This window comes from Limanda limanda, chromosome 20 (genome assembly GCF_963576545.1).
Source record: "Limanda limanda chromosome 20, fLimLim1.1, whole genome shotgun sequence".
Lineage (NCBI taxonomy): Eukaryota > Metazoa > Chordata > Actinopteri > Pleuronectiformes > Pleuronectidae > Limanda > Limanda limanda.
This window is the reverse complement of record NC_083655.1, coordinates 15,042,438-15,063,448: the sequence shown is the minus strand read 5'-3', so window position 1 is coordinate 15,063,448 and position 21,011 is coordinate 15,042,438. Positions and strand designations below refer to the sequence as shown.

Here is a 21,011-nt window from a genome sequence, read left to right as displayed (position 1 = left end):
TCGGGATAGTTTTAGTCACGATTTTCCCTTTCAGACAATCATGGAGCATTTCCTACTGGAGGTCCCTCGGTGCAGACTATCTGCCCATTTAGTCACCGAACAGCTGTGACTAAAACAACAATATATTTCCAACTCAAATCCAGCTAGAGCTGCAAAATGTATACAACTTCTCAGCCATGTCTGCGACCATAGTTTTGTTTGTTTGTTTTTTTCGCTGCAAAACAGAACATAGAACGTCGGTCCTCTTCCACGTTAGTATTTCTTCTGAAGTCACATTTTATCAGGCGACTGCTCTACACTCCAGAAGGTGGTGGTGATGCAGAAGTTGTTTGCCAATCGCCAAAAAGAAACTGAAGAAGAAGAAGAAGATATTGCGAGTTTCGGTGAGACTTCAAGTCTCTGGAATCACCACTGGGAAATTGTTTCCTACAAACAGCAAGTGTGTGGTCGTACGTTCTGAACAAATCATCTAGTGTGTACATTCTGAAGATTATAAGATTATAAAACTTGTTAAATATATCATTATATCTACTGCAGTGTATCTCGAGCTGTCAGTGGTATCATTCGATTTTAAACGTCAGCATGTTTATCAAATGAAACCAGTGTATTTATTCAGATTTCATTGAGATATGATTGAATAGTGTAATAAATACAGAGATGAATGGGAGGCCAAGGGCTTATATAGAAGAGAAAACACATCTGCACTGTGTGTGTCTTTGGAAAATAAATAAAAAATTATGATTACAAATTGATATGATGATGATCTTTTGCAGATTTATGGATAGATAATTATCCGACATTATCAGTGCAGCATCCGCGTCTAGACTGACAAATTAGAGAGAAAGACATTTGTTCACTCAGATGTTTCCATCACTACTGCAGTCATTTGACCTGTGAGTGAATGCCATTCCCATCTCAGACAAAAGCCAGATGTTAGTAAGTGTTAGTGGGTTTTTCAACCAGTAGAAAAGAGGCTAGGGTCATCTTAGCCTTGCTCACCCTCTCCTATGCTTTGTTACTCTCTCACCCAGATACACTCTCAGCTACCGACAATTTGATTCAAAGTGAATCGGCTCTCAGTTGTACCAATATCATTTGGTCTTTACCCTTAAAAGCACACACACGCACACACAGACACACTCAGACAAACACACACACACACATACACACAGACACAGACAAATACACACACATCCACAGGACTGACGTGGTAAGGTCCTGAACCTCCCCAAGCGAGATATTTGATTCTGAAGACGACAGGGAGTGATGAATAAAAACTGCTTGATAATGGGATCATTGAGTCATGAGAATCGATTCTGACTGAGTTATCTTTTGCGGAGGCCAATGAATGCAGGCGCTCATTATGCGTGGCCATCGGATGGTGCTTTAGCCTTCAAGCAGAACAGCAGCGCACAATAGAGTTGCAACCGACAAAAGAGGAGAAGAATAACAATCAAACAAAGAAAAAGATGCTGTATTGAATTTTCCAGACCTCTGCTCCTTTAGCAGGTAATGTGACTTACTGGAGCACGATGACTCAGTGGTGACGCGGGGGCGATGGCGGAGATGATGGTGATTATGATGTTGGCTGATGGTGATTAGTGGGTCTGGGCAGAGTTTGACTCTCTTAGCTGACCACAAATCAGCAGCAATGGCAGCTTACATCTGCTCCCCCGCTGCTTCTTCAGCAGCGAGCTCACTGACTGAGTTGAAGAGCTGAACCCTGAGCTGTTATAAGTTATAATCCTTCACTTCTGGTCCGTTCACTACCTGACACCAGTGGTTATTGCTGCCAACAATGAGAACGTCTTGATAATAAAATGTCACATTAATCATTATGTGGTGGCAGGACTCTGGTATAAAGACAAATGTTTTTCTTCTCTCATCTTTGCCTCTGATTAGTTGCCTCTCCAGAGGGTTTCCTCTTCTGGCTGTTCCACTTTCCACGTTGTGCCTTCTGAACTTTGACTTGTACAGTGTCATGTCCTGCAGATCCCTTGTATATTTATCTACGAAAATATGCAAGAGATACTTCCCACCCCTCCCATTGGCCCCTTCGTCAAAGCCACACCCCAAAACACATGAACTAGCACTGCCTGCTGACAGGTACACAGACCAATCTGTCCAAATGGAATGATTAGTCTGTGTTTGTTACAGTTCTTCAAGGCCACAGAACCCTTTCTATTTATTATTCCTTTTATTTTTTTTGAAGGCTATCTGTTTCATCAAATGAGATCAGATCCAACCGTTTAATCCATTTGAATTTACAGACTTTAAAAGATCAGAACAACATAAATTGTGTAAGATTGTTGTGTTTGACAGGATGTACTTTTTAAATTATGCTAACTTTAACTTGTGTATTGTTCAAATTTGAAAAGAAAACGTCCTCAAGTTGAAGATATTGGTCTGAAATAATTATGGAATTTGAATCATACGTATTTGAGCAAGAAGGAAGGTCGTACAGAGGAGATTAAACTCTGTGTTCTTTATGCAGGTTTAAGCTGCTGTATTTGTGCACATTGTTTATATGACATATCACTTCTCAGCATCCAGAAGCTGCCCTGTTTCATGGCTGCTGTGTTATCACTGACCCATTAAGCTCTAATGAGCCACTGATTACTTAAACATTGCTTAAACACTGCTGTCAGCACTCAGCTTAGAGGTCAGGGATTTAATTGAGAGGGCCTCTTGGTATTACAAACAATGAATATGGAAATCTTTGTGTTTTTTTTTTTACTTCATAAATATGGGTATAGACTTAATGTCTCTGGTGTAGAAAAACAGACCCGGTTGCTGTTAATGCTCAGTGGGTCTTCTGGCTTGTGCTGTGGTTTTGTGGTGCTGAATGGACAGCTCCCTGTACCGTTAAATCTCTGTGATAGAAATGGTCCTCCAGTGCTCCATTCACATTTATGCTGACTGTGGTGTCATTTCTTGGAGCAACTTCAAAAACGTCACATCACTACTCTCTAAAGAACATAAGCTAGAAGGTTATACAAGTAGATAAACAATAATAAATGGTGTAATTACGGAAATTGTCTCGTAAATCCAAAAGCAGACTGTTTGGGTGAAAAATGGTTTGCTAAATAAACACATACAGCTGATCCAAAAATTCTAAATATAGAAACAAATCAACAAAATATATCTTATCACTGCATAAAGTATTTGAACTATGTAATCAAAAAAAAATGTTTTGAGATATGGCCATTTTTCTCGCCTCCTCTCCAACCACTCTTTCAACACTTTATCCAACACACTCAACACAAAGTAATCACGCTTATCATGAGTTAACAAGTTGATATGGTAGAAAACGGATGCCGTGGCCACCTGCTGACAAGAGAGAGAATAATCTATTCTCAGGTTTAACAGGGGAAACGGTGCCAACACCCAATGTGACCACAAAATCATCACAAGCATTGAGTATTACAAGGCAAAAAAGATGCCTTTGCTTTCTCTTACAATAATAATTTATATTCTAGCTATTGCAGTGTTTTGATTGATTTTTAAAAAAACAGCAAACAACAGTCTCCCAGGGTCTGTGGGACACTCACTTTTCAAATGGTTTAAGTGCCCTTTACATACATAATGTTTACTTTGTAGTTAGATTGTTTGTTTCCATCCCTTAGTTCATTGTAATATAGATGCTTGTGAAAAGCGTTGTTGAGAAAGGAAGCAATAGCCATATACAATTCAAATATAATTCCTGTGTTGCAGTGGCCAATCTGCAGAGACAAATCAGTTTCAGGGACCATTTGTACAAATGGTTCATCCCAACCTCATATATTCTGCAGTTTTACATTGGAACATCGTCTAAAACAGTTTATTTTAACCCTGATATGCAATTCTTTATGGCAGTGCAACTTCTCTGTCATTTTCCCAGCTCAGAGATTTGATGTGACTCCAAATTAAATATAGAGAAACGCTATCTCACTCAGTGGAGTCTGAAAACTGCTGCATTGTCACTATTTTATTATAGATGCCTTGTTTGTGTTTGGCTTATGTTGTTTTGTGTTGCTGAACAGATATCTTCAAACAAGGTTTTTTTAAATTTCAGCAGGACTCTTTTTTATGTCACTTGAAATATATATTCACGATATTATATATATTCTTATACACACTGAGATATATATGTGCCGTGTCTGTGTGTACGGTAGCTGATACTGAAACATTGATAAGAACGACTTGTTTCTTATCCGTTTCGCTCTCCTTCCTTATCTTTCTTCCTGCTCTTTCTCTCACTCTTTCTATCAGTGAAGTTTTCTTGCACTTTACTTCAGTTTGCATTATTGGTTTGAATGTCAGGTGAAGAATATTGCTAAGCTCTCTCTCTCTCTCTCTCTCTCTCTCTCCCTCTCTCTCTCTCTCTCTCTCTCTCTCTATCACACACACACACACACACACACACACACACACACACACACACACACACACACACACACACACACACACACCTGCATGCCCTCCTTCTTAAAATCTCATGCCTTCTCATTAATCACCGGAGGCCCGCAGCCTCTCATTTGCCTCAGCTGAAACGTTGGCCTCTGTGGTCTTTCTGCTTTCAACACAACAGTGAACACTGTAACCACCGTAATAACCCTCAGCCGCAGCTTAAGAGGGAAAGTAGAATGCTAAATGCACTAAGAGTTAACCCCTGCTCTAGCTGGAAAATGGCCAACATTTTCTGTAATTACACCTGGTCTTTGGGTCCCTGGTTTCAGATGCTGGACCCTGGAGTGTGTAGCCGTGGGACTTCTCTGTGCCAGATTGTGGGATTAGGTAACAGGGGGAGAACATTGTCAAAGTGACAGTAGCAAGAAGCACCAAGGTGACCAGAGACATTTGGAATGTGGTGATTTGTATTGTTTTCCTTTAGAAAAAATGTCTTTGTTGTCCCTGACGTTTGTTAGACACCAGTGACACAAGAATCTACTCTTTTGTTCCTTCAGTGTTTCCAACCATTTATCACCCACAGTTTCATTATGATCAAAACATTTCTACACATAGTTTCAGCTGTAGCAATGCAGTTTTTTCTCTCATGTGAGGACTTGTCATTCCCTATTAGTCTGTGTACATGTCACTAGGATTTTATGTGGGTGAGAGTGATCGTCATGTGCGGGTACGTGCACCCCCGCCCCCCCCATAGATTGTTTTAATTCTCTGGGAAACCCAGTCTTTCTTCTTTTGAAACATGATTCAATCTTTTATTTCTGCAAGGACATTAATACGACAACATGGTAGTACCAAGCAGAAAACTGTCAGAGGTTTCATCGTACTGCACTACACCTCTCTCTCTCTATCTCTCTCTCTCTCTCTCACACTGACACATACTGAGGTCAAGTACAGTCTCACCTCTGTAAGTCTGCAGACGAGCTACCAACCCAAACTGATCAATGCTGCAGGATCTTGGCCGAGCGTGTTCCTTTAAGGACTCCTATCATTGTTGTCACTTATGAAATGACAAGATCGCTTGTTGTCACTTCTCCACCTGGCCTCGCCGCACCGCCCAACCCCCCCCCCCATGGAGTTTGATCTCTCCCTCCTCCGCGGTGCATTTCTCTGTCCCCAGCAGTCTGGAGCTGGGAGCGGTATCAGCAAGGCCCTACTAGTCGATTCTATTGAACTGGCTTGGCATGTCAGAGGCATTAAAGACCTCTTGATTGACTCCTGCTTGGATAGCATGTCCAACTCCATACATTAGTAATGCTGATGATTCGATAGATGGATGGGCTGGGTGGATTGGTGCTGGCAGGCATCTCAGCGCAGGGAACCAAAGATAAACTGAACTGGCAGGGCGATGAAACATACGGTGTGTTGGCAGTGTGATAAAGATACATACTCATTGTTGTGTGATCTTTTAGTTTTGTAAGATCTTATTATATTTTTGCTAATCACTACTCGAGCTTTAATCCATTACTTTTACAATATGTCCTTTTCCAGCTTAACAGTCCTCTGTAGAGCCTCAGCTCCCCTGCATGTGGTTACGTGTTCGTATGAGTTGAATCTTTATACAAACTGATGAAAGCTGTTGTTTGGCAGCGACGCCAATTCTGGCCTCGACTCATCTCCTGCAACGTCTTCCTCTCCTGTTTGTCTCTGTCTGGCTGCCAACTGTATGAATAAATAACAACGGCACTGAAGGTGACAGGACTGACTGGCAGGTGGCTGCAAAATGTAAGCAAGAAAATGCATATTGCACAAACACAGGGTGACTCATCTCAGTGGTTTTCTGCCTTTTTCTCTTTCTTACCAGACCAACATGAAACAGTTGCAAATTCACAAGGAGGATTTCCCGTGGATGCTTAACACTCAGGCACAGTCTGCGTTAAGGTTGCACATTATTTACAGATGTGTAGGAAGACGACTAACATTTTCTTCAGTTAAGAAGAGACAAATTGACAAAATAAACTCCAGTAAAAGTACAACATTGACCTTTCTACTTGAGAAAAAGTTAGTACATGCTTTTAAATGTTCTTGAAGTAATGTGTCAGCATCTTCTTAATCCAATGAGGTGTTTCTTCATCATAGATCGCTGCAGGCGTTCATTGCTCTGGTTGAAGGAGGCGGGGTCTAATGATAACAGCCCACTCTGATTGGATCAGTGGATCAATTCCCTTCTTTACATTTAACAAAATGATTTGTGCTGTTCTTAACCTGCTTATTTGAACTGGGCTGTTTGTTTCTGCTGTGGTGAATAAAATCCCTGCTATGCAACTCAGTATGAAGCAGTGCAGCAGCAAAACAATTGTTGTGCTCTTACTTTGAAGACATTATGCTATAGGAAGTGATTCTTTAAATGTAGTTGTCATGACAGAGATCAGCACCAGTAAATGCCTGTGTCAGTCCAATGTGGTGGAATTAAAAAAAAACAAATGATGTTCTGGCAGCGAGTTTGACCTGCAGGCCATCAGTTGCTGTAATTTCCCCAAGGACGTACAATGACACATCGCCCCGCCCCCAATGACTGCTGGTCGCCTCAAATTTATTAGGTAGATATTTTGCAGTAGAAAGTGCAGATATTCGCTGATATGAGGTTCAGTAAAAGTGAGAAGTACCAAAGAATAAACTACAAACACATGAAAAGTACAGTTACAAAATACAGTGGTGGATATTTCATGTTTTAAGATCCGTACGATAATAGATGACCGCTTACAGTAAACTGTGTATTTATATTGATAGTGAATCAGGCTGTATTATCTCTCCATGCAGCGTCTCAGTGAATCTAATCCCTCACGCTAACTAACTGAACCAAAAGCCGACACTTAAGAGAAAACTAACACCGAAACTCTGCCTCCACTTTTCTTTAAGTGTCTGCCGGGTAGTGAGAGGAGGAGCAGGAGGGACGGGGGAAGAAGGATATAATTACTTTTTTTGGGAAGAAGGGTGGGGTGGTGGAATGGAGTGTACATCCCAGGGGGGCTTGTGCTGAGATCTCACTCCTTCCACAACCCCCACAATGCACTGCGGCCCGGGAGGAGAGAGGTAGAGGAGGAGGTAATTAGCAGGCAACACGTTAGCCGACAGGCCGATCTGTTTTAAACCAATATAGATGGCAGCTGCAAGAAAGTCAGTGGGGAAGAGCCCAGTGCTGTGTGTATCGCTACAGATGTGTGTGTGTGTGTGTGTGTGTGTTTGTCCGGTAAACAAGTGTGTGTTAGAACGCAAGTGTGTGTTTGGAGTGATCAGATGGGACAAATATATTGTACTTAAAATTGTCGGCGTTGTGTAATTATTATCCATTCAGCAAACCACCTGTGTACACACACACACACACACACACACACACACACACACACACACACACACACACACACACACACACAGACACACACACATGCTCACATGCACCTCAAGGTCTTTTTCCAGCCCACTCCTGTGTTACTATTTCCTCACATATAATTAAGCCAGCTTGGTCTCTGAACCACCTTCCCCCCCGCCCCCTTTAACCCCTCGGTGAGTTTTTGTACATTTACAGCAGACACAAGCTAAAAAAAAAAGTGTTTATGAACATAACAGTGTTTGACCCAATTGGCTCGCGTATGAAAGCACCTGGGCGTTAGATTGAAATTTAATTGCTTCACTTAGTTAACCCACTTAAGGACCATGTTGAGTTTAGTGCGCTCAATTTGTCGGGATCAGCAGCTTTGTGCACCGGGGATGTTTCAGGCTTGGATTGCAGATAATTACTATTAATTAGCAGCTGATACGTTTAGCTCTGACGTCACAATGAGCTATTTGGAGCGATGCTGGAAATCTGAGTGGGAACATGTCGACGATGGCTGACCCGTCGTAAAAGAAAAGGCGGCGTTTTCACAAGGCTTTATGTCGGGTCTTGTTTTTGTCTGTTTCTGCTGCCTTCATCAGTGGCGAGGCACAATATGTCCCGTCAATCAGAATCCCATTACTGCAGAGGTCACAGACGCAGAGCTCCAGGTAAGCCGAGTCCCGGCGGACCGCTCTGCTTGCATTTCCACCAGGATAAAGAATAATAATAAATTTACGCCAGGCAATATCGCCTGGCTCCCACACTTCAAGGGAAACTTCAAACTCTTGTCAGGTAGAAGAATATGTTTGCTCCTTTCTCTCAGACAAAATAGAATCAAAACTTCAGTCGAGCTTTCCTTTTCTTTTTTTTTCTTTTTGCCACTCTGGCAATTTAAGCTCATAGCCTCATGGGTAATTTTATGAATACATATCAGGACGTTTAGCTCACAGGCAGCGACTGGCACACTCAATAGTGCCTGGAGCAATATCACTTTGAGAGCACCACACAAAAACAAAGATGCTTTAGCCCCATGAATATTTACGAGTCGAAGATACTGGAGCAGAGTTTAAAACGACAGACTAAAAGGTGGATGGAGGAGAGAGATATGAGGAGAACGATACAAAGACTGATGGAAGTCGGAGGGAGACCACCCGCCGAGCAGACCGCGCAGGAAACAGAGACACAACATAGTCGTAATGGGAAACCTATGAAGATGCTGTTAAATACCCGTTTACCCGGCTGCGTCTCGGGGAGCCTCCCCTGATTTCCACGGCTGATTGGCAGCACAACAGCGCCGGTGGCCACGGGACCCCGCGGGCCACGCTGGAGGTCTCCCTCGTTATGTCGACATTGCTACGGTTTCTGGAAGGTGATTAAAATGGTGGCGATGTTAAAAGAAGCTGAAGGTTAAACCGCAAAGGGCTCCGTGTGAAGTCATTTCACAGCCACATCCCCTACCTGCTTCTCCTACACACACATATACACACACACGTATACACACTGACAAGCCAGACTTTATAACCCAGAAAAGAAAGTCTGTGGAAACGGGCCGTGTGGGACTTGATTCTAATCTCGTCTTGATTTAAGCCGCTCATGGACTCAACTGAAACCACGTTTAACTCGATCAGTCCCTCCAGGTCTCAGCGTTGACTGGACTGTATTGTAACTGCTGATGAAGTCTAGTTCTGCAAGTGGAGCTCAAAGTGGAGTCACTGGGAGCATCCAGAAAAATTTGTTATTATTATTATAGTGTTATTATTATTACTGTTACTATTTTAGGTTTTTGTGTGAGAACCTTATTATCTCTTGGCAGTATTATTAACAGCCCTGTGTACCACGACAACAGGGTCCTCATTCTGGCTTTGGAAATCCTATCGCTCAGCATTACAGGGTTCTCACCAGGGTTTGTGATCTGAATCATAATCCAAATCAGTTTGTATCCTAAACTGGATTTGGAATTTGAATTCATTTGAATTCTTTGTTGACTTGTTGACATATTGTTTATCAAGTTACTGTGGCTACAAGGTGTTACTACAACCTGAAAAATGAAATGTGCAGCAAAAAAGAATTACCCGGATATGCAACCAATAAATGTTCGGTTGTGACTTGTGAGGTGCTGCGTATATTATAAACATGGCCGACATGACTGCTCCACTTCTAGATTGCTACCCTTTGGTTGGTGTAGGTCATAAATCCTGCCTCCTCCATGGTAGTTAATGGGACATGGGCCAAAATGAAGAAATCATTTGTTTGAAAGATGGTTTCTGCAATTTTAGGTAGTGCTTATAAAACAAATATTTGTTCAAGTGCACATGTTTCCAGTTAATTTGCTTTTAAGTAGTTATTTGATGTTATACATCATGATTGACAGCTGAGACTGACTCACCATTGGTCGGATGGGTGAATCGGCGGGGCCTCAGCACCATGGCTCCATCCCTTTATTTGCACTAGCTTCAAATGTGCACGATGGCGGAGTTCGGGGATATTTTGGAAGTCGAAACGTTTTGCCTCAAAATGTCACAGTAACTGTACTGCTGTGAATGTTATTTAATGGCTGTAGAGTATTAATAAGTAATGTGTAGTTGAGTCAGCAGGAGAAATGATGAAGCCTCATAGGAATGTTAAATTCTATTAAAGGTATGTTATCGACCTGAAACAGGATTTAAATGAAACCAGCTAACAGACTCTAACTAACCCAGTCAGCACACAGCTTTAGAATCTGAGGCAAACAGCAGTTGAGTGGTTTGAGTATCAAGGTCAAGAAGCAGCGATTGGTTTAACATTGTTCTTCTCCTCCTAATGAATTAAATGTATTAAATTGAGGATCAAGCTAAGCTGCGGTGAAGCAGGGTGAATAGAGGGAAAGAGGCCAGCTGTCACTAGAGTTTCTCACTTAGATGGTGGCAAACACAGTGTCAGGCTATCTCTGTCATCTCCCTCCCTAACACCCTCCCTCCCTCCCTCCCTCCCTCCCTCCCTCCGCTTTAAGAACGAATGCAAGATGCCTTTCACCTGGCTCTCAGTTCAAAAAAATAAAATAAGCAGCTGAATGAAAGGGCACTTTCACTTAGACCTGAATAGTGCCATTTGGTTTGCCTCTCAGCATTTTTCTCAAAATAAACAAACAACCACAGAGCCATTTATCTGCGATGAGTCATGCCTGTTGGAAGTCCGATTTCCAGTCTCTCTTTGAGGTTTCAGCCGGTGTTGGCAGCGGCGTTGGATCGTGACTCAGGGGGATGCTTTGGAAACAATATGGTTATCTTTGAGAATCAAGCCTCCCGGTGCTGATGTTTTAGGTGCATATCTTATCACATTTCCACCAGTCATGAAACCCACTAACATCTGGATTCTGTCTGCAGTGGAAATGGATACGATCAGCATTCAGTGTCCAGGTCAAATGTCTCTTCAGTAGACACAGGTTCTTATCAGATCCGATCGACAGTGATGGAAACGAAATTTTCCAATTTCTTCTTCTTCATTTTGTTAGTCGAGACACCAACGCTGCATGACTTCCATTGAACTTCCGGGCGTTTCCCCGTAAATAGCCATCAACATTTGTGTACTTATTGTTTTTTACATCCTGCGATGACAAAAAGCACAGGGTTTCTGCTACATATTTTAGGAATGCTGAATATTAATTCACCAAGTTATTATAAAGATCAACTCTACGTGTGAGTGATAAGAAAAGAGCAGAAGAAAATAAACTCTTCTAATGGCAATGGGAACGAAATCGAGCATCTTTTCTATTGGGTTTACCCGTGTTTAAAAAAACTATTAATTTACTACACTCAGGTAGTCGCAAAGTTCTTCAAAAAGAGGTCTAGTAACTCAAAGTTCTCTGTATTCCTCCGAGCACATTATGCAGCATGAGGATCATAAATTCATTTAACAGACAGATTCCCCCTCAACACTCATCTGGCCACGGCAAAAAATGAACTTGCTGAGTTTATTGTTATATGAAGGATCTGGTGAGCAGGATGTGAGTGAGGATTTAGTGCACCTTCAGGGAGCCCCCTCCTTTCCAGACTGAATATATGCTTCTGAGCTCTCATCTCATATTAATTTGTCTTGGAGAACGTGCTGTTGCTCCCTGCCGCCCTCTGGCAAACAGAGCTGCTCTTCCCTTGCAGAGGTACAAGCCTCTATGCCTCCATTCTACCAGTACTTGTTCCACAATTCTTCTCAGCCTCCCCTTGCACCCCTTTGTCCCTCTCCCTCTCCCCCTCTCCCGGTCGGTCTTCCTTCGCCCATTGACTGTGACCTTACCACAATTATGCATTCTCCAGTGGGACAATTAAAACGGAGCTACCTTCCCGAGTGGAGAGGGGAGACGGGGGAAAAAAAAGGGAGAAAATAATGATGCCAGACTTGCTCTTGCGATCGCCTGCCTCCTTTTGAACCGGCTCCTCTTGAAGTGGAAGAAGCAGCCAGCCGTTCAGACTGTGTTCCGCTGCCACTCAAGGACACGCTGCCCTTCAGCCGCATTGTCCAACAAAATAAGAAAAAGCTCTCTGTTTTTTACATTCCGTGCTGGAAAGATTCACTCATGTTCGTGTGCTTGTGCTCTTTTAACTCCTCCTTTTCTTCCCCCCCCCCCCCCCCCCCCCTCTTTGACAGGTGCAAGTGCAACCTTCATGCCATCAGCTGCGTATTTGACAAAGACAAGTTGGGCTGCGAGTGTGAACACAACACCACCGGGCCTGACTGCGGCCGCTGCAAGAGGAATTACCAGGGGCGAGCGTGGAGTGCTGGCTCCTACCTGCCCATCCCTAAGGGCACAGCTAATATCTGTGAGTGCACACACACACACACACACACACACAAACAACCACACACACAACCACACGTTCAATTTTCTTACAATTATTTCACAGAGTCTTACTTTAACTTAAAACACCTAGGCTTGACCTAAGCTTAACCTTAACCTAACCTTAATTTACCCTTAACCTAAACCTGAAATGACCTTACTGTAAATTATATATTCATGCTTTACGTTATGGGAATTAGCTATTTGTCTTCAAGCCGCAGTACACCATACCTATACCACACACAAACCTTAACCATGAACAATTCGTGCCTTAATCTATCCTTAAAGGAACCAGAATTCTCAAGTTAAACCTTATATTACCCAGGACCTCAGAAAATATGTTTTGACTCATTAGGACCAAGCTTTGGTCCCCATGAGGTCTACTGGTCCTGACAAGGTCAGTGATTATGCTGGGAAAGGTCATAAAGAGGCAACAAAAATGAGTACACACACATGCACACACACAAGCAGAGGTATTATAAGGATGGGTTACTTGGAATACTAATCAGTTTGGGTCTTACAGACACAAATACAACATCCTGACAAAATGACAAAGAAAGATTTTCCATGAAGTTGTGACTTCGACTAACAAAGAGAGCTGCATATACAAGTGATTACAGTTAAATCCCAATTAGCAGCAGCCTGTGAGTCATGTTTGAGAGTTCTGACAGTAACATTAATCGTGAGATAGTGTGTTGTGAGAAGTGACGTGAAGTTATTAACAGTTTTTCAAAGGGATAAATGACAAAGAAGCAAAGACAAGAAATACGATTTTCTATATTTACTTTGTCATCTGTGGAAACCTATGCATCCAAATCCAACAGAAGAAGGTAATGCAGGTGAGGTGTTTGTTGCTCAGCCTCATAAAACAGGTTTAAATTATTAAAATAAAATAAATATGGAAAAATTGCATAAGAAAAGCAGTTCTGGTGGAAGCTCACAAGCACTTTAGCAAAAGCATACACTTAAAGTCAGTGGTTTCCTTGCACAGTTTTTGTTCCTTGAGAATTTATTTCATATCTGGGCAAAATTATTGAAATATCCTTAATTAAATCAATATTTGAAAGAATCAAATGGAATCAAACCCAGCCCTGGTAAATATATTACTAATGCATATGGGAACTGGCAAGAAAAGTGAAAATGTTAGGTGCACCAGTGCAACCGATGTTAAATGTTAGTCTGCAGCATTGATACAAAAAACGTTTTACTTGTTATATCAGTCATTTTTATGCACACATTTATTACAAAGGTAAATTCTTTCCCCTAAAAAAATCATTACAAAAAACCTTCAGAGCCTTCATTTTGCTGTTGATGCAGTTGTCAGAAGGAGGGAATTATTAGTGTGTGACACATCAAAGACCTTGATTGACTTAGCAACATAAGAAAAGAGAGAAAAACAGGTAAAACAGGAGGATACAAAGGGTTTTGCATGGATAAGAATACAGGTGTGCCTCGGGCAGACAAAGTTTGAAAACGACTGCTCTAACTTATCAGCATCATGTAGCCGGTGCAGTCAGGTTGTCATATATGTGAGTCTTCCTCTCTGACTCCTGTGTCAACACAAGTGTTAGCAAACGCTGCCCTGTAGCATCTGCAGCAGCAGAAGCAGGTGCGTGTGTCTGACTTCACTTGTCGTTACCGTCTTCAAATCCTGTACAAAACATCCATGACGTCAAGGTCGGTACATTGACTGAAAGACCATGCACGGTCAATTTCACATTTTTAGAACTCCTTATTCATCTGGGAAAGGGACTTTTGGATGTCAATACCGACTTATACAAACTCAGAATGTAAAAACCTGTATTAAAATAACTATCATTGTGAGTGAAGCAGTTTTTAATCATACCAGCCACAGTAGAAGTAGGAATGCTGAAGGAGAGTAGTAATGAATACTACATGAAAGTGCAGAGTCTCGGTTTCATTTGAGTAGGTCTGTGTTAATACTGAAAGGACTGCTGATTGAAAGATGGGAGATTGAGGGCCCTATTTTAAGTGTGCCTGCAATGTAGGTACATGACCAAAAGAAGAGAGTGAAGTGGAATATAAATCAATTCGAGTGGTGTTTAATAAATCCACTCTTAGCCAATGAGATCATTTTTGCCAGCGCTCCGAAGACGCTGAGATTTTGTGTTTGAACCTCCTTCTTGGTTACAAGGTACCACAAAGACACTCTTACCACAACCCAACTCCTTTCAAGATGAGGAAACATCCTCACCGTCAGAGTTCTGCTTGGTATGGCCATTGGACTGCCATCAGAACAGGGTCAAGCTCTTTCAACTCATGGTTCCAAAATCTTTAGATTTAAAGTAATTGGCTCTAAAAGTTGCAAAGGCCGATGTGTCCTTTCAAGATGAGTTTAAGAAGAAAAGCCTTGAGGTGGAGTTTTTTTTCAGAGCAACAAGGTGACCGTGCAAGTGAAGAAGACGATAAAGAGGGTCAAGAAAGCAAATGATTTACCAGAGAGAACTCAAAGGTTGTTGGTTTGCATCAGAAATGCGTTCAAACAAAACTGGGAAATAAAATAAATAAATGAAACAAATTAGTTGACCAAGGAGCACAAATCTCAAGGATAAGCAGAATGTAATTTCTATGATGAAAAAATCCTTGAAGGCTGCTCAGGATTTCACTTCAGAACCCCAGAGGATTCACCACAAGATACAAACCCTGGTTATCCTCAGAAAGACCAGGCTGCATTTCCCAAACACTCAGAAAGAAAACAGTGGAGTTGTGGAACAAATGTCTGTGGACTGATAAAACAAAAATGAACCTCTGTCAAAATGATGGAGAAAGGAAAGAAAAGAAGAAGCATCTCATAAGACAAAGCTGCCACCTCATCTGTCCAACATAGTGGTGCATCTCTTCTGGCTCGAATGGAACTGACACAGTGGTATTCAGTGATGATTTCTCTTCTGATGGAAACAACAGGATGAATGTAAAGTTATACTAGAATATTCTGTGTTAATATTCAGCACAATGCATCAGAACCCACTTCATCATTCAGCAGAACAACAATCGTGAATCTACGACCAAAGCAGCCAAAGCCTTTCAGGGCGAGTAGGTGAGATGTCTTGGTCTGTCTGAGTCAATCACCTGATCTTAGTCGGACCAGACTAAAGAGAGACCACCACAACAACAAGAGCAGAGAGAGGCTGCAGTGATTCTCTGATAGAGATCCACCCGGGCTGGCCACTTCAGACGCTCACTGACTATGGAGGAGTTTACAAATATTAAACAGGATGATGGTGTTTATCCTCATGCATCACATGCACATATTTGAGAGCTCTGTGTTTCAATAGCTGGATCCTCCCCATGACAATTCTTTCCATATTGATGGAAACCTGGCCAGATAAAAAATGAAACTTGTAGTTTCCATTATGTGAATGCGCAATGAATCTGCTGAAACTTCAAGTCTGAGCAACAAAACTTGTTGATTCACAAAATATTTGGGATTTCAGAGGATTTGGTGAAGAATTTACATAGGAAGCTACATGATGCCAGTCTGTCACTACTGCTAGAAACAAACCTCGACCCCAGGGACTTCCCAGTGAAGCATGGGAGGCATGTCACAAACTCTTATGCATCTGGGAACTGGGAGCACTGGTCAACCTTCTCCATTACATCCATGTTTACACAGTTCCATGTATGATCCATTCACATGACAGCAGACTGCATTCTATTGCGTCATTATTATTTGAGGGACACAAGCTTTGCTTTATACTTTTACACTTAATGTATTAGTGTTCATAAATAATGTTCTCCAGCTGCAGCTGCAATGCTAATGTGGGATAGAACCGATTACTTACTCCAGCTTGAGCTGAAGGAATTGGGCCAAGGCCTTTTTTTCTCTAATGTCTTGTGGGGACGTCACAGGAATTTTGTCATTGTACAGCACTGGTGAAAACCTTTGTCTATGTGGGTCATTATAACAGATTTGTTCTTAATTGCTTCATTTTTGCTCTCCACTAATGCTAAATAGCACTGATTTGATCTGCTGATCTCTGAGAGTCGGACTTGCTAAGCACGGCAAAGTTTTCACACAAACTGACTAAACTGGCAGCAAAGACCCGACACTGCCACATAAGACCTGATAGTCTTATTTGTTTATGCCAATGACCATATCTTGTGAATGCACACGTCCTGTTTTGTGCAGAAATCTTTGAATCAGACATGTAGCACTTGTTTGAGCACCTAAAAACTCAGGTTGCTTCCAAGCTGATTGTATTACTCTACAGTATTTAGATCAGTCAGGATGAGCGGTTAATCTCTCTATCAGATAAAATCTCCATTCATACTAACATAGATAGAAATGCAAATCACATGGATGTAGCAATGGTGAGAAATAACCAGAGATATCATGTGACAATGAGATGGAACTGCCCATCCAGACTAAAACACAACCCTAGTTTTCTTTTCCAAAACTCTCGTGTATAGTGAAAATAAAGAGTAAACAAGGCTTAACTTATGTATTTTAAAACTTTTAAAAAAAAGATTAGCGTACTTCAAACCCCCCCTCTCAGTTTCATCCCGCCCTTCCTCCTTATTGCATCCACTGTGATTTCTGCTTTTTTTTTTTACCTGATGACTTATTCTCCCTCCTGGAGGAGCGGCGTTATGAGAGTTAGGGAGGGTTAGTGAAATGGCCATCCCTAGAGCCCAGATTGACAGCACATTATTAAAAAAGGTGACACACACACACAGAGACACACACACACACACACACAGAGACACACACACACACACACACACACACACACACACACACACACACACACACACACACACACACACACACAGAGACACACACACACAGGTGCTCATCCAGACTTGCATGCTCACACATACATTCGTAGTGACACTAGGACACACACACACACACTCCACCTGCAAGTGAGGAGAAAACAGTCTCGGTATAAACTGTATTATTATACTTTGTCTTTTGGGGGGGCAAATCCATAATGTAATAACTCTGCTAAAAAATCTATAGGAATGCAAGGCTGTCCCTCCAGAGTAGAAAGAAATGCACAAGCCTGACAAAAAAATGCACTTTGTGCTGTTGTGTAATTTTCAAGCTCATTCCATCACCGATCCAAAAAATCTCCTCTTCAGTGTTTTCCCCCCCGAACCCAGAGGAGCATATGGCAGCTCCGCAGAGACAAATTTGTCAAAGATGAAAATTTAATTAAGATTTAATTTCTTTTTACTATGCCCATCAAGACATCCGATGCGATATGGAGATCGATGAATCATCATCTGGAGGGGGGGCGGGTGGATATGTCGTTCTACAGAGGTGCCGTGTCGGGAGCAGGAGAAGAGGAAGAAGCGGGGTTTAAAAAGTGATAAAGAAAGGAAAGGATGGCAGAGATAGAAGGAGGAGAAGTGGGCATCACTCTCTGTCAGAGCTAACTCAGCCGTCTGGGGTGGCTCTGTCTCTCTCGCTTTACCTCTCTCGCCCCACCTCCCCCTGACCGTCTCACTCACGCTCGCTTCCTCCCGATGTGGAGACAAAAGGAGAGGGATCAGTTGGAGAATTAACCATGGCAGTTCATTTCACTGTAGGGCTGAGGGAGGCTGAGGGAGATATGGGCTGACGATGGATGGGGAGGGGGGGGGGTGTCTGAAAAGTTTGTTTCCAACTGAAAATGCACTGTTAACCTTTGCTGTATTTTTCAGTTAGATACTACAAGATACAAGATACATTTTGGGGTTAATTTACTGCAATTTGCATTGCATTGTGGGTTACGTGCATGATGCAATACGTCATTTACATGTAACTTACAATATTTTTGGAAATTGCAGTAACGTACTAGTTAGGACATTCGCCGAAGTGCTATGTTACAATAACAGGAAAATGGTAAAGTCTTTAGTTAAGTGGATTTTGAAGAATTTGACTTTTTCGTTTTTCGACAAAGTTATTCAAGTCTGGGTCGCTTCAACTGTTTACTCCTGTTGGAGCTGTGCAGAGTTCAAAAGTCTCCAAACTTGTACAAGTTAATTCATATCTGTACATAATTATAAAGTCAAATATGAGCTTAAATATTTGTGTGTTGTGTACATTTAATTTGAAAGATAATCCTTTATTAGTCTCACACAAGGGGAATTTGTCAAAATGGACTGCCTTTTGGATAACAGAGATAATAACTAATTAGACCTTTTTTTTAAATCACGGACTTCATTAATAATAATTTGAATGTAAATTATGAAACCTCATTTAAGTCCCCTAAACATGCCTATTTTTTTTTTATATTTTTATATTTGTCCAGATTTCTCTGAGAAATCAAGGCACATATTGATCTGGCAATGTTAAGAAAAGTGGAAACAAAGCTCCTGATGTGGATCTGCACCAAAAAATGTCTCTTCCAGAAAAAACTAAAAATCTCTTCCATGACCCATACTGCATCCTTCCACCAAAATGTATGATAATCCATCATCCTGCTTACTAACAGACAAACAAACAAATGCAGCTAAAAACATAACCTCCTCAGCCAAGGTTGTAAAAGTTTGAACCCAGTTGTAATAAACTAAAATGTTATTTAGTTTTGATGGTCATCAGTTATCGGTCACTGCTCCTGTCCATCTCAGTCACTATAATCAGAGGAGAACAGAAATAAACTTCCCTGCTGGAAACGGCTCAGATGATCACAACCTGTTCAAACAGTTCTGTGCTGCCCAATCAAATACAAAGTCTGTCGACACTGTTATTGACATTACTGACTCACATTGTAGGGTTGGGTCTTGTTGACGGTGAGAAATTAATGAAATAATAGCAGCATCATGCATGGAAGGGTGAAAGTCTTGGGGCACATCCGACTCCTGCAACAAGCTAACACAGAAAACAAGCAACCTCATCGTGTGAGGCTGATAGACTACATTTTTAATTTGCCACTAACTGTAATATAATGTAAAGTAATTGCTAATTATGTCCAATTTGTGGGGCGCTCTTTTGTAAACAGAAAACTTGGATTCGCTGCATGCCCTACATACATTATTCATTTCCAATCGCACTGCAGATTGCCAACTTTGTAGCTGTTCCTCCAGCTGAAGACACATCCCGACTCCATCCAGGATAAACGTCAGTGCAAATGAAAAAGCCATTGCCAGTAAAAGACAAGCTGAGATTGTGCAAAAAGGAAAGAGAGACGCTCTGTGATGGCTGTGACGTTTCTTTACGCGACGAGAGGAGAGGTGAAGTTATTTTCACCGGCAAGAAAAAAAGCATGTGAATCAATAAGCTGGTTCTCTAGCATTAATTTGTGTTAAAGTGTGATCCGATCTCTGCCTAAGCACAGGCAAACACAACGTGCTCGGGTCCAACAACGCACACAGAATATGATCTTTCCTGTCTTTATTGAACATGAGCCATTAAACATTCACTGCGCTGTTGGAGAAAGTAAGCAAACCCTCGGATTTAATAACTGGTCGAATCTCCTTTGGCAGCAATAACCTCAGTGGCTGTGGATCCCGGCCTGTGCCAGGTTCAGGGGAGTGGGGGGGGTTCGTAGCACTCGTCCTGCATCTCGATCCATTCCAGGGAGAAATTGTCCTCATTAGTTCTGTTTGTATCTTGATAAGAAGAATAGATTTCCTTGTCAGGGCAGGATTAGGAAACACTTGCTCAGATTTAGCCGGAGCCAGCCGTAGAGTTTATGGATCTCCTGTGATCAAAGCGGTGAGAGGCGTGGACATGCAGTGGATTTCGCCGTAATGATTCATCGCCTGCCTGGAAAGAAGATCCACATCAGCACTCATCCTCCTCTCCTATCCCACTGAAAACGCCCAATATCTCCTGCAGATGACAAAAATAACTGTCACGTCTGCAGTTGACAGTCACAATCACAAATTAAATTATTATCATTAAATTGACAGAATGCTAGATTTGCTCCCCCTACTGGTGGGACGCGTAATTCATAGATGTACACAGAATCTGGCCAAACCTCAGAGGCCAAAGAACCATGTCGACTGTGGAGGTAGAGATTTAACACAAATATGACTTGGCTTGTTTGGTTAATCAATCGAAATGGGTTTACCTGGCTTCTGAAATTTAAACTAGCGAGTTAACAACTTCACTTAAGCCCCTTTTCCACTGGTCAAAAAACCCACTAACAAAAGTCACATCTGGCTTTTGTCTGTAATGGGAATAGATACAATCACTTTTTTATGGCAGTGACACCTGGGTAAACGCATTCATTTGGCAAGAGTGCCTCTGTTTTCAGTGCGTTTTGTGATTTCAAAGAGAAAGACTCATAATGACTGTGGGGAATGAGTCAATTTCCATTTTTTAAACAGATGTACCCGAGATTTAAAAAACTGTATATCCAGTAATTAAGTAAGTATTACGCCGCTCAACGTCAAGCAGAACAGCACAGCACGGACATGCACATGCATACACACGTATATAGCCTCACACTCATTTGCACATACACACCTATAGACCTTTTGTGA

At 41.8% G+C, this 21,011-nt stretch overlaps 1 protein-coding gene across 1 annotated transcript in view; it reads left to right on the top strand.

Moving 5' to 3' along the window:
* Positions 1–21,011, top strand: part of ntng1a (netrin g1a) — a 99,823-nt gene that overhangs the window by 56,790 nt on the left and 22,022 nt on the right. The window contains exon 3 of the mRNA XM_061094320.1: positions 12,383–12,555. Within this exon, the coding sequence (XP_060950303.1) occupies positions 12,383–12,555 (173 nt within the window). The remainder of the gene's footprint in view (positions 1–12,382; positions 12,556–21,011) is intronic.